This window comes from Abramis brama, assembly GCF_963993115.1.
Source record: "Abramis brama genome assembly, chromosome: 3".
Taxonomy (NCBI): domain Eukaryota; kingdom Metazoa; phylum Chordata; class Actinopteri; order Cypriniformes; family Leuciscidae; genus Abramis; species Abramis brama.
In genome coordinates, this window is record NC_139965.1 from 15,476,628 (window position 1) to 15,491,999 (window position 15,372).

Here is a 15,372-nt window from a genome sequence, read left to right on the forward strand (position 1 = left end):
ACAAAAAATAATAATGTTGCCTTTTTCTCTTTTAAAATAATGCATTTTTGAATCTGCTTCTGTAAATGAATGCAATTAGACAGCAGTGATTTTAAGAGAGATTACCGTTTCTCATACTTCCATAATAGTAGTCCAGTTTGTACAACACTACACCACCAATATAAAATAAGACAGAAAATATAATGTGTGTATTCACCAGTGCATGTGCAGGTATTATCTGGTGGAGTGTGTGAAGGAGAGACATCAGCTCTCCCCTCAGATGAACACTGAGCTGACAGGCACACAGGAGCTGAAGAGCCAGCTGGGTCAGTTCCTTCCTCCAGAAGCCTGGATCAGTGAGCAGAGCCGCCGTCAGAGATTCAGCGAACGAGCTGAACTCCACCACTGCCGTTACACTGTCCACCTGATGGGGCACAGGATCAAGACACGGACTGCATGTTGGGAATAATGTGTAAACTAAGTGTGAAAATGTTTAAAGGGCTAGTTCACCCATTATTAATGTTATAAAATAATATGAACTCACCCCATGTTCAATAAAACGTACACTACTGTTCAAAAGTTTGGAGATTTTTTATCACCAAGGCTGCATTTTTTTATCAAAATTATAGTAAAAACATTAATATTGTGAAATATTATTAGTTTTAAAAAACGTTTTCTATTTCAATATATTTAAAATTTCATTTATTCCTGTGATGGCATTATTAGTGGGGTAATTTACGAGCTACAGCCTAGGATCCATTAGCACCTGCACAAAGCCATTCGGCTGATATAAGCTCTAAATTTAATAATGTTCGACCAAGGGAAAAAGGCTTCTGGGGGGGGTGTTTGGCTCGAGGTCATGGTGCAAAGGACCCTAGGTTGATTTTACTCCGAACCATCCCTTTAACACATCTTTAAGGCTTTTTGTTAACTCATAAATTTGAGCTAGGCACCATGTGAAATTCACAACGATGGGTAATGTAAACCTTCTGTCGAAACATTTCATGGGTCTAAGCCACATAGTGCCGTGGAGCTACTTCAGCTCAGCACATCAGAAATCATCCTCCAGCTTACCAGCATGTACGGAAGCAGGTCAAAGAGGCTGCGAATCAGCTCACGGACCACCCTAGTGCCGGACGCCCCCTTCTCCTGCAGGCTGTCAGGCTCAGGAGCCCCTCGTGGCTGGAGCAGGACCCTGAGGAGGCTGTGTCTGAGCAGAGCGTTTTCTGACAACCTCTGGGGCTCGCAGTACAGGTAACGAAGGAAAGGTGCCAGCATTTCCACATATGCTGGCTCATCTCTGAAGAAAAACACACCATATGTACACTTGTAAGGGTTAACAAGTCTCCACATGTCTAACAAATGTCTAATAAATCATATGGATTGGTTTTACAATCTCTTTATGAACTTTTTGAAGCGTCAAAGTGGTAGTTGTGTAGCTGTCAATGGAGGGACAGAAAGCTCTCAGATTTAATCAAAAACATCTTCATTTGTGTTATGAAGATGAACGAAAGACGTACGGGTTTGGAACGACATGAAGGTGAGTAATTAATGACAGATTTTCATTTTTGGGTGAACTATCCCTTTAAAGGCCTCACGACATGGATTTTTATTATTATTTTAATATGCTCCCTAAGGTTCACTTATAATGTTATTAAAGTTTTTTGCATAAAAAAAGACAAAAAAATATACACAACACAACAATATATCATTCTGACCCTCTGTCTGAAATGATCCGCTTTTAAAGTGTCATGAAACACTGGTTGTTCACACCTCAGAGTTGAAAAAGACTTGAACAGAGTTGAATACGACGTTCAGTGAAGGTCAACCGTTAAGCAACTTAAAGCCAGTGGGCGGGGCTTATGGTGCAATGATGTATAACTATTCGTCGATGTCTTGCTAAGGAGGCAGTCATATGCAAATGTATTTGCCCATGTGACGTCACAGACCCCGCAATATCAAAACAAACCATTTTTGGAGCTTGATTAAATAAATGCCTTTTTAAAATGAGGAGGACATTTTATGCTCTGAAACTTGCAGGATGTTTTAAAGGTACAAAGACCTCTAAATATCAAAATTGTATTTCTCATGTCATGACCTCTTTAAGATGTTATAAAAATGTCTACCAAATCCCCCAGATCTGTCATTGTTAACGGATTTCATACTTGTCCGTAGCCAGCTGAAGGAAGTCATCAATTTCCTGGAGCAGAGCGGGCCAGCAGTCGGGACGGTTTTCCAGCACTGTGATGTAGGGATGAGGGAAGCTCCTAAGATCAAACGCATATTCAAATATATATTTAGCATATAGTATTTAAACATCAGTATTTTAATAAGGCACTACATACAAAATATCTTCAAATCATCCTCTATCTTTAACGCATCGGCCACCTTTTGCAGTAATTGCTTGGATGTCTATGCTATGGTGGTGATTAATGTCCCTTAACGCTAACACACAAATAAAGGCCCTTATATTAACAAACACACATGCTCTTTTATCCTGAGATTAATGAACTCATCCAATTTCCTGATCATGTTGTTTGTGTGTGCCTTTGGCACTGGGTCAGACAGGAACATTTTATTAAGTTACCTTGAAGATCCTCCACATAATAAACAGTCTCTCAGCACTTGAATTTATGGTCTGGGTCACCTCCAGACAGATGTTAGGGCTGCACCAAAGCTCTCCACTCCCTCCACAGACAGCCTACAGTTCAAACATTTGCTCATCTATCTCTTGTTGTTCCCCGGCCAACTGGTGCGGCCATCACATTATCAGGGTTCATCCATCAGGGGCGGTTTTCAGCAAACAGCCACAACATTAACTGCCAGACAAAGGCTGGCTGACACATTGACCTCCATTGCACTCATTTGAAATGAAAGTTTAGGGCGAGACTTCTTAACCAGAAGAGACGTTTTAAAACTTTAGCGGACGAGGAGAATTTAGAGGTTTGAGCCTACAGAAGTTGGACTGAATATACAGCACTCATAGTGAATGAAATGCATTTTATTTTTTGGGGGTTGTGATTTGCACTCTGAATGGAAAGAGCTGGATTAAAATAATATCTAAAAAATTGTAAAAAAAAAAAAAATAGATAACATCTTCCTATTGTGCTTTTTTTTTATTTTTATAAAACAACATACATTTGACCCGTCAGTGTATTTTGATTTAAGAACAAATGGCTGTTATTTTTAAGTCTAAAAAAAAAGAGTTTTGAATTAGTTTGAATCAGTCTAACAAGTTATTCACTGAATCTGTCAGCATTTACTGAATTAGCAGATTACATTAGGTTTTAGTAAAAAAAAGAAGAAGAAATGATTACTTTTATTCAGCAAGGCAAGACTTCAATAAATTCATAATAAATAAAGTGAGAGTAAAGAAATGTATAATGTTTCAAAATATTTATATTTTAAATAAATGCTTTTATTAATCAAAAGATCAAAGAATCCTGAAAAAACAGTTACTCAGCACAACTGTTTTCAACATTGATAACACTTAGAAATGTTTATTGAGCAGCAAATCAGCATATTATAATAATTTCTGAAGGATCATGTGGCACTGAAGACTGGAGTAATGATGATGAAAAATTAATTATTCAATTATTATTATTATTATTTTACTTACGATCAAATAAACACAGCCTCAGTGAGCCTAAGAGAAGTTTATATTCCAAAACAGCATAGTTTTGTTCAGTATGCAGAGACACAGACAAATTAAAAAGATAGAGTTTGACTTTTTAATCTGTCTTTTTTTCTGTGGAAAGAGTTGATTTTTTTCATCTATAATCCCAACTCAACCCCACCCTGACCCTGTCTGCTTCTGTTGGATATCTACAGTAAGTGGCTTTGTGACCCCAGAGCAGATTGCAGAGGATCCATCAAGCAGACGGACACAATGAGCACCAGTGGGCATCTTTCATTAATCCTCGAGCCCTCCCTCTGTGCCAACCCGTGCTAAAGGCCAAGCACCAATCCCAGGCCAGCACAGAGCCATCGACCCATTCATCTTCTCACCAGGGAGGAACTCGACAGAGGAGGAGAGAAATTACATACACGGTCATTTGATTCATTATAAAGTAACTTATCATAAGGGGTCATGTAGTCCAGGCTTAATTCACTTAAATAAGTGATTCATGATTCAGCATTTTGAATCGGTGTCGGGGCATCGGTGAGAGAGACTGAAAGCTGTTCAGTTTAGCAAACGTGCATGAGATTAAAAGCGAAAGTGATGAAAGCGAGAGAAAAAAAGTCAAGACGAAACAGACAGAAGGCTGTTCTAATTTTACATCATCTTTATGTAAAACAGCATTAGGTGGGATCACGTGACACTGAAGATCTTACCCAAAATTTTGACCGGTAGTTCAACCCAAGAGGTCTTAATATTTATTTAAAGAAGTAACGTTACATTAGAGGTGCAGGGAGTGATTTCTAAGAAACACAGATAAAAGTGGATCTGACAGAGCAGCACAACACACTTGTAGCCAATCAGCAGTAGGGGGCGTGTCCACTCATGAAGGGGGAGGAGAGTGAGCCAATCAGCAGTAGGGGGCGTGTCCACTCATGATGGGGGAGGAGAGTGAGCCAATCAGCAGTAGGGGGCGTGTCCACTCATGAAGGGGGAGGAGAGTGAGCCAATCAGCAGTAGGGGGCGTGTCCACTCATGAAGGGGGAGGAGAGTGAGCCAATCAGCAGTAGGGGGCGTGTCCACTCATGATGGGGGAGGAGAGAGAGTGAGCCAATCAGCAATAGGGGGCGTGTCCACTCATGATGGAGGAGGAGAGAGAGTGAGAAAGAGGGAGATTTGAAGAAAGACTGTAGAAAGAGAGATGGCTGAGAGACATTACAAAAGAGAAAAGCTCAGAGGAATATCACTGGGAAAAGAAGGGTTATGATCAGGCAAGAGCTTTAGGACCCGCGTTAATATTAGAAAAGCTTTCCAGCACAGGAGAGACCTGAAAGGGAAGGGCTACATGAGTAACATTGCGTTTGCTTCGTTTCACAGAATCAAGATATGCTGTTGTTGTAATGTTAGCTATAGTAACAGTACAGTTTGAGTGTCATTGTTTGTCTTGCGACTAATAACGAACTCTTGCTTGTATTTACTCTTATCAGTGTTCGAATTGTGTCAAAGCTCTTGGGGGGCTACGTTAGTAACCGAGTACGTTATTTCTTATTGTATTTTTTTTATATTGAAAATTGTTTTAATCAGGGCATTTGTCCAGTTGGGCAAGTACAATTCTCTTTCACTTGTCCCTTAAAAAACACACGCACGTGTCCCGGACAAGCGTTAATGTCGAAATTCTATTCAGATCTGTAAATGACCAAACAATCATAAAAGAAAGAAATATTATCTTACCGTCATCGTGAGGTGAAAATGAGAATCCACTCTGCCAGACTCTCGTGAAAGTGCTTATCTATAGCACGAAATGTATTTCTCGTACCATTTATTCGCCAAAATAATGCATATGATACACACTTTATGGCGTGTAATACTCCACACCCCTAATCCTACCCAAGGGGTTTGCAGTGCGTATCATTTACACGAAAATTTTATTTTTTTTTGCGTATAAATGGCACGATAAATAGAATGTATCTGTTTATAAATTCAACAGTCTGTAAATTCCTTCAGAAAACAGCGTGTGGCGCACTTGAGCGTCTTTTCAGACGCAAATCTAATTTGAATTACTTTCTAATGGGAGCGGCAGCGCAATACTTTGATTAAAAAAAAATATATATATTACCTAATAAATTATGTTTCTATTATTTTAGTTTTAATGAAAAACCAGGGGAATCCCTGAGGTAATTTTTTCGGGCCTTATGGGGGGTCCCTTGATGCTTATGGGAGGTCCCGGATCCCCCCAGCCCCCCCCTCAATTCGAACACTGACTCTTATGTACTTTTTGTTAATTTTTTGCTCTTCCTTGTCATTCGTTCATCATCTTCACTTTTTTTCACAAAGCATAATTTTGCCTTGCTTTAGATAATAAAGAGACATCTACCTGTGCATTGCGTGTTAGGGGCCGAGCAATGAAGGGAGGGGTGTGTTTATTTGTTTGGTCTGATTTCAAATATCAACAGTGCCCATTCTCATTACATACTTCTGTATGTTAAAATCTTCTGGGCAAGAGAGTGTTTAAAAAAAAAAAAAAAAAAAACTAAATCGTGACTTTTCTGGGTTTAGAGCAAGTGGCAGCAGCTGTTGCTCTTGGAAAGGGCACTCACCTAATTGAATATGGACAGGTGAAGCTTGCTCCGCTATCCCGCTGACTTGCCTGGATCTGCAGAAGCCTCCCGACCACTTTGATCAGCCCTTGAACATTCCTGCCCAGGCAAGAAACAAAACAGTTAACATCAGCAGATACTACCCAAGAAAAACTATGGACCCATAATCCATCAGTGAAACACATATCATTTGACATTTTATGATCCAAACAGTAGTATGAAACATTGTTTTTGCTTGAGGGCAATTCCCAATATTGCATAAAAATCTTAGATCCTGGCAATCTGAACAAATAACGAATATCAAATACTTTTTGATATTACTTCCAGTTTTCTTATCAGACTGGAAACAGAAGGTCAAGTCAAGAGCATTACTTTGTGGCATACAATGTGTTCTGGTGGTATGTTGCCCATTTTAACCAATGTAAAAGGTCATTTGGGTCTTCAATTCATACTCTGCACAGTATACATACTATGGTAGGACGCTATTCCGAATGTAGCCAATGACATATTGGGACGCAAGATACAAAGCTCCCATTCCTTAACGAGAATACGGGGGAGTGTTTCTCATACATTATAAATCACCTCTGCGTGACAACATGTGCCGTGTTTTCTTTCATCCCTCCTTCTCGACTCTCTCAAGTCTGACTGTACGTTTCTCAGTTCCTATGGGTTTGATTACTGTATATTTTACCAGAAGGGGAAAACATAACTCCACAGTGAAAGGAAATTCATCTTACTGGCTTTCATCTAGGCTCTTTCGTGAGCCTGGTACGCACTGCGCATAGCAAAGCCGTAACATGCTCCAGTTTTCAGCAGCATATGTACCAAATATCTGCTTATTGCTGGATTTTATGGGACAATGTGCATGCAAGCTGAGATCTTGCTGGAAATAAATATGCTACTTACTACAATAGTGCTTCATAAGCTCCAAACAAAGTCTACAAAATGTTGTTGTCAAAGCTGCCAGTACTCACACAGGCAAAGTTTGAGTCCAACTCACAAAATTTTGTGAATATTTCATGTCTTTTGTATACTCTCCTAAATCAGTAAAAAATTATTCAGAAACATGTTGAGGTTATTGACACAAGAAGCCCTTAATTGGTCCCTTTTGTTGTACTGATACCCAATTTCATAAACCATAAACATGGCCTTAACAGCACAAAGAATGTTTCCACACCTAAATAAATAAATAATAAATCAACAAGTAATTAAAGTAAGCAATCAATAGTATAAAATATAAAGTACATAAGTAAATAAAACCTAAATAACTAAATATTCTCGCATTTTTCATGTGCTTAACTTTAAAGAAAAAGTTACCCAAAAATCAAAATTCTGTCATCATTTACTCACCTTCATGTTATTATTATTTTTCCGTGGAACACAAAAGTAGATATTTTAATCTTTACAGCAGCAGTTCATAGTGATTAATGGCTGGCAAACTTCAAAAAGCACCAAAAAAGCAGCACAAAAGTATCCCATAAGACGTACAGACGTGGCTTCAGAAGACTTGGAATCATAGTGTAGTCATGTTGACTATTTTTATGCTGCTTTATGGTGTTTTTGTCCTTTCTGGAGCTTGACAGTCTCTGGTAGTAAGGCATAGCGATTTATCAAAAATATTTGCATTCTACTGAAAAAAACCCAGCATACAGGTCTGGAATGACATGAGGGTGGGTAAATAATGACAGAATGTTTACTTTTGGGTGAACTATTCCTTTAAAATTCAGGGCTGTATGATGAAAGGGTACATTGTGTGGGTAGCTGCTCCATACGATGGTGATGACAGCAGCAGCCGTGTGTGTGTGTGTGTGTGTTGGAGACACATGAGCTGACTGATGGAGCAGGCTGCATGTTTTCTGAATATGCAGATGTATATTCCTCAGTCTGCTGCTGATCTTCATCCAAGAGTCCAACTCAAAAGGGAAAAGGAAACATGTGGGCAGATAATTGAGGTAATCCTCTAAAAACGCAATACACTAACCACATTATAGCAGCAATAAAAGCATTTGTTTGTTTGTGCTTCAGGCTTAGAGTTGATTTTAGCATGATTTAAAGTGCCCATGAAATCAAAAGTGAAGTTTTTTGGCTTTTAGTATGAATATGTTAGACTTACTGTTATGCTAGTGTGCTACAAAACAATGACAAAATTATCACGTCCGCCAATATGAATAAATGATTTTGATGACATCACTCCGCAAGCGCCCCGCCCCCTACAGTATAAATAGATGCTGTGGCTGAAATCGGTCACTTGTTCACGCATTTACTATTTTCTACTCATATGACTCCATTTTGGAGTTTTGTGGCCATTTATGCGCTAATGCACTCCAAAAAGTTAGATTTAACTTAGATTTAAGTGTTTAAACTCTGCAGAGAATATAACCTCGTCCTAAATTATAAATACTACCTGAAACAGACTTGCAGGAAGCAAATATGAAATATAACATTTGATTACTGGATTTACAGAAATCATTTCACTTTTAAGAAGTGTTTTCTCAACATTGCATTTCTCGACGGGTGAACCGCTGATATTTGATATAACGGGAGGATTAATATTTAGATTGTCATTTGCGGGTCGGGAATCAATAGGCACGGGCGGTCATATGCACAGCCATACTTGTTTGAACCAGAATACTGAGAACTATTAAGAGAATTACTAAGAACTGAGAGAGATTGAGGAAGCAGCGGCTCGTCATCAAGCCTTAGGTAGACGGAAATTGTGGTGGTGTTCTTGTGTCATGAGATGACAACAGAAGTAGAGAGCCTCTGTTGTCATGAAAGAAACATTGCAATGCCACAACTCGAAGAAATGGATGAGGCAGCTGCCGAAAGTGGCCCAGTACACCCCTGCCTAACTGAAGATCCCAGCTTTTCTTCATTGCTGAGCCCCAGATTTTAGCACGTAGACTTTAGCTTGCCACATATATAAACTGGAAGCGAAACGTTGTTTCATGTACCATCGAAATCACCAGCAATTGTGATGACTGGTAGTTTTAAACAGCTTTAGACCCGTGCAGAACGAGCTCAGGACCGTTTGCCAAGGTTGTGGATTAGAGGTACAATTGTTGTAAATAATGTTCAGTTTCTTGCATAGACAAATCATTTGGCTTCTTAGGACCTCAATGTATCGTCAGGAGCCACAGGTATTAATTTTGTTTTGTCTGCATATGTTTTTTTTTGACTCTCAAAGTGAAGGTAGCCATTGACTTCTACTATATCAATCACTGAGGATCACGGTTTCAGCTAAAAATCTTCTTTACTGTTCTCCTGGGGGGAAAAAAGTCACCTACATCTTGGATGGCCTGAGGGTAAATAAATTAACAGCAAATTTTTGGGTGAACTATCCCTTTAATATTTAAAATAATTACATGAATATATATTCAAATAGAAATTGACATAATATTTCATAATATGTGACCCTGGATCACAAAACTAGTCACGCAAAAGTCGCACAGGTATATTTGTGGCAATAAGCAACAATACATTGTATGGGTCAAAATTATCGATTTTTCTTTCATGCCAAAAATCATTAGGATATCAAGTAAAGATCATGTTCCATGAAGATATTTTGTAAATTTCCCACCGTAAATATATGAAACATTTATTTTTGTGAGTGAATGCAGCACTATCGCGAACATAAATGGATCTCAGTGTTTAGATTTTTTTGCACCCTCAGATTCCAGATTTTCAAATAGTTGTATCTCGGCCAAATATTGTCCTATCCTAACAAACTATACATCAATGGAAAGTATGTATAAATCTCAATAATAAAAAAAGAACCCATGTGACTGGTTTTGTGGTTCAGGGTCACATATTACGGTTTACTGTGTTTTTGATCAAATAAATGCAGACTTGGTGAGTATAAAAAACTTCTTCCAAAAACATTTTTTTTTTTAAAAATCACACCGCCCCCAAACCTCTGAGCGGTAGTGTATGAAAATAGCTTCTTTTCTCATTTCAAAATACATGAGAATACAATGGTTATTTTTTTAAATCCTCTTCTGTGGTAATTTGCATCATCTACAAAACCAATGGAGTCAACCGTTAGCCAACCTCCATGTGATCAACACAATAAACTCCTACCATTAAGCACTTTTAGGACTTTAAGTTCATAGCTGTCAGTGTGATGTTGGAAACACTGTGTTAATGATAGCCAAATTAGAGAATTTTCAAGAGCTTGAATGCATAAACACTTTAAAACAGTAAAACTGGCGAAAATATGCCAACTTCCCAGCATGATAACTATTATTTTTATGCCTCTGCTCTTCTTGTTAAATTAATAAAAGATTGCCGTTTTTTGCATTTGCTAGTTAGTTTTACACAAATTATAGCTTTAAATACAGTTCCCTAACCTATAAATGTACTGTTCAAGTGTACAAAGCAACAAAGTCACAACTCTTCTGGGAAATATAAATACATAATACAACATATAGTTGTCTTTGCTTACTGAACTGGGAGAAGAGGGAGTATTTTAACATCGAAAAAACTCTTCAAAGACTAATTCCAGAGTTGAGAGAAGGGCGAGGCCAGTGCCTGAGGAGTCTGATAAGATGCCCTCAGGGCTTGACAGGGTGGGAAGGGTGTATCATTTAAAAATGCATCTGGAGCCACCTTTGACACTAAAATATGGGCTTAAAAATGTGTCAAAGGCCCTGTTTACACCTGGTATTAAGATGTGTTTTGGTTGATCAGATCACAAGTAGACGAGGGAGACACATTCCCATTTACACCCGGTGTTTTAATCCGTCTCTTTTGTCCACTTTCAAACACTTCTGTCCTTATTTCTTCGAGGGGAGGGTCTATAGGTGGGTAAATGTACAGGCTTTTTAAGATCTTTTTGATCGAATGGATGAAATAAGCTCACGCAATTTATAGATGAACACGACCGGAGACGACGGAAAAACATACGGAGAGCAGCAGCTTTGGCTTACAAGACCACGCTGAACGATGTCAGTGTTAGAAATCAGGAATGGTGAGAGAACATTGTGCTTGGTACGTTTTTCATCTTCAAACCAAACTTGGGTCTCCAGTCGACAAAGTTTAAATCCCGTCTGACTAGAGCTATTCCCATAATGTTCACGCATTAGATCAGTAGTGGAGAGTAGGCGGTATTTTGTGGCTGTACTATGAACACATTCGACCACATGAGCGTTTACACTACGAAAGCAAATGCGTTTTCGACTACCTCTGGAAGTGGTCGAAAGTGAACAAGCTCAAAACGTTTTAGACTCCGTTTACACCTGTATTTAGCGTCGTCCACTTGTGATCAGATTGACGAAAACACTTCTTAATACCAGAAAACAGGGCCGAAGAAAATGCATTGAGTCAGAGCTTTTTTAAATTGTGGATGAAATGGGATGATAATCTGAATTAGCTGGTGAGAGCCATATGCACGTGTCACAGCAGTGAACAGAAGCATACCGTGCCGAGGGCAGGAGGTTAAGGGTGGTGTTGAGCACATACGGCAGATCTGCATGTCCCTGTTCCACGAGAAGCACCAGAGCGTCACAGCAGGCCGAGCGGACGACAGTACTATCACTGCTGCACTGCTCCCACAGAGACTCCAGCGCTGGCCCCTGGTGATGTACAACACAAGCTCAACATGCAAACCATTACACACCAGCACAAAATATAAGAGACAATCAAGTTATGTTATGTATCATTAACTGTCCGGAAAAACTAGAAGGCCGTGTAAATAGGGACAAATTTTCTATGTAATAGAGATGCACTAAAACTAAATTTCTCCACCGATAAGGATTTATTGTTTTGTTAACATGAATAGCCCTAAATTCACAAAAAGAGACATTTTCTTCACACACACACAGTTTGTCATGTTTTTTCACCCACTTTTGATTGAAAGGAAGGATATAATCAGCCCTGATCATCGGCTGTAATTACTTTTTAATCGGCCGATACCGATTATTGACCGATATCTGTGTAAACATACTATAATTTTCCAAACTCAAAACCTTTTCTGTACTCCATAAGATTTGATTTATTTGAATAAATCTGTAAAAAACAACAACAGAAAAGTCCTTGTATTTCAGATATCCAAGATCCAGCGCATCACAGCCCACCTTTACATGTCAACCGCAGCTATTTAGCATTCAGCTTCTGGGCTTCAATGTCATGAATAAATAAGTGATGCACCGACATTTTGTCAATTGTATAATGAAATTCAAACAATAAATGTCAGATCGCTGTTGTGGCCTCTGCATGAAACCATCCTCTCTTTCTCTTTACAACTATAGCACAACCTAAAAATGAATGATTAAGAAGGTATGTTTAAAGAAACTGAAATGTAACATGCCTCATGTAATTTAAAAAAAAAAGAAAAAAGTTTTAACCCTGGAAAGATGTCAATAAAACAGCGTGTAAACAATGTCACGTAATGTTACATTTACCTCAGGAAAGACATTCAATGTCCATACAGCTCGTTAGTTCGCTAGAAAACAATAACTGGAGGAGCATTTTGCTAAGTATACGCACTATATTACATATTCATTATAATTTTACCTTACCTATTGTCTTCATTATTTAATGTATGTTTGAATAAAACTGCCACGAAAATAAGTTATTACAGCCACTGTTTAAATGTTTTTAGAAAAAGACAATATAAAACTGCCTGAAATTTAAATGCATATGCAGCGCAGTATTTATTTGACTGCTGATTATTAAATTAATGTGATGATATGGTTTAAATCATTGGACATGATGTCATTGCTCTTTGGCAGCCTGTCTGAAAGCACTTTCCTTAAAGGGATAGTTCATTTACTCACCCTCATGTTTCTTTGTTCTGCTGAACACAAAAAGAAGATATTTTAAAGAATGTTGGTAACCAAACAGTTGAAGGTAGCCATTGACTTCCATAGGTTTTTTTTTTTCCTACTATGGAAGTCAATGGCTCCCTTCAACTGTTTGGTTACCAACATTCTTTAAAATATCTTCTTTTTGTGTTCAGCAGAACAAAGAAACTAATTTTTGGGTGAACTATCCCTTTAAGAAGCACCTACATACACAAACAACTGCCTGTTACTGAGTGACTGGGCAAAGCACTCTTACACATTGTACATGTAAAGGGGGCATTGACATAGAAGTCTTAAAGGAAAAAACAGGCTGTTTAATTTGAACAATGTGTCCTAAGCGTGATGTGATATGACACCTATGCAAGAATGATTGTGACGACTTACTTTGGTGGTAGTCTGACAAATCCTTTCATTTTGGCCTTTCTCTTTCAACACTGCAGTCACCAGCGTCCTCACAGCCTAGAATTAAAAAGTCAAAAAGCAACAAATCTGGTTCTTCACATGCCTTCAGCAAACTAGATTACATCTAAATTAAACATTCACAGGAATGGATTTCTACAAGCCAGACACGTTTGGCGGGACAGATTAGCATTTCAATGAAATTACTGTGGAACGTGAACCTTGTTTTACCTCTAATTCCTTAAATTATCTGTTTAAATCATCATTTCTGAGTGCTTTACCTGAGCTTGAATGAGGGAGCTGGGGAACTCAAACCTTGTCTTCAAAGTTTCAGTCATCTCCAGAAATCATGAATGATGTCCCATACTAAAAGCAAACATCATATGGTAAATGTAATTTAGTTACCATAAAGGCATTCACAGCCAATTATACTTGCAAAATTGACATATTTTTGAGTGAAACAGGACATTTAATGACACCCCCCCCCCAAAAAAAAATAAACAAATGAAATAAAAGGGACCGATGACGTTAGTTGTAAAGAAAACAAATTACCACATTAATAATAAATTAGGAAGCCAAACATTTCTTCTCAATATCAGATAGATGCTGTACAAGTTCAGGAATGTACATTATGCTGCACTACACAAAAGTTTGGGGTTGGTAAGACTTTGTGTTTTTTGTGAAGAAAAAAACAGTAATATTGTGAAATATTATTACAATTTAAAGGATTTTTTTGTATTTGAATAAAGTTATTTATTCTTGTGATGCAATGCTGAATTTTCAGCATCATTACTCCAGTCTTCAGTGTCACATGATTCTTCAGAAATCACTCTAATATGCTGATTTGATGTGAAATGTTGAATGTTGAAAACAACTATGCTTAAAGGGATAGTTGAAAATTCTGTCATCATTTATTCACCCTCATGTCGTTCCAAACAATGTAAAAAAAATTCCAGTATTCTTTAATGAATAGAAAGTTCAAAAGAACAGGAATCTTTTTTAACATTATAAATGCATTTACTGTGACTTTTGTACAATACAAATAATTTAATTCAAATGAATGCATTCTTTCTGAATAATAATATTAAAGCCTTTCAAAATTAAAATAATTTGAATGCCCCCAAACTTTTGAATAGTAGTGTAAAGTAAAACAAACTTTTGACTTTTTATTGAATTTTAAAGGATAGTTCACCCAAAAATGAAAATTAGCCAATGATTTACTCACCCTGAAGTCATACCTAGGTGTATATGACATTGTTCTTTCAGGCCAATACAACCGGAGTTACATTAAAAAAAAATGTCCTGGCTCTTCCAAGATTTATAATGGCAGTGAATTCGCCGTTTCGGTTCTGAAGTCCATAAAAGTGCATCTATCCATCATAAAAGGGCTTCTATCCATGATAAAAGTGCATCTATCCATCATAAAAGTGCATCTATCCATCATAAAAGTGCATCTATCCATCATAAAAGTGCATCTATCCATCATAAAAGTGCTCCGCACAGCACTGGGAGGTTAATACATGCCTTCTGAAGTAGAGCTGCACGATTAATCGTATTTTAATCGCGATAACGATATCTGCCTCTCTCGATTATTTTTTAAAAATCGTCGCAATATTTGCTCACTTGTTTTTTATCCTGAAAACGCTTTTTTTTATTAGACATTTGCATTATCTTGCATTATTAACAAGTCCCCAGTCCCCACTAGCATTGATGTTTGTGGTTGCCAGATCTAAATAGCTTAAATCTCCCAAATCACTCAAACAGAGCTTTTCTCTTACATTTGATGCCCAGTGTTTTACTTAATCGGTGCAATCTGGCAACCCTACGCGCGCTCTACACTTGAGCAAAATAATCGTGATTATCAGTTTAACCATTATCGTGCAGCCCTACTCTGAAGTGAAGCGATGCGTTTGTGTAAGAACAATATTCATATTTAACACTTTAAGTAAAATTCTAGCTTCCTGCCAAACGAACA

At 37.9% G+C, this 15,372-nt stretch overlaps 1 protein-coding gene across 1 annotated transcript in view; it reads right to left on the bottom strand.

Annotated features, from left to right (window-relative positions):
- The window catches only part of focad (focadhesin), a 61,339-nt gene that overhangs the window by 43,588 nt on the left and 2,379 nt on the right, over window positions 1-15,372 (bottom strand). The window contains exons 2-8 of the mRNA XM_084109336.1: window positions 13,679-13,763; window positions 13,383-13,457; window positions 11,614-11,768; window positions 6,196-6,294; window positions 2,145-2,246; window positions 1,054-1,279; window positions 197-403 (exon numbers count right to left, since the gene is read on the bottom strand). Coding sequence (XP_083965462.1) covers window positions 197-403; window positions 1,054-1,279; window positions 2,145-2,246; window positions 6,196-6,294; window positions 11,614-11,768; window positions 13,383-13,457; window positions 13,679-13,735 — 921 coding nt within the window. The 5' untranslated portion in view covers window positions 13,736-13,763. The remainder of the gene's footprint in view (window positions 1-196; window positions 404-1,053; window positions 1,280-2,144; window positions 2,247-6,195; window positions 6,295-11,613; window positions 11,769-13,382; window positions 13,458-13,678; window positions 13,764-15,372) is intronic.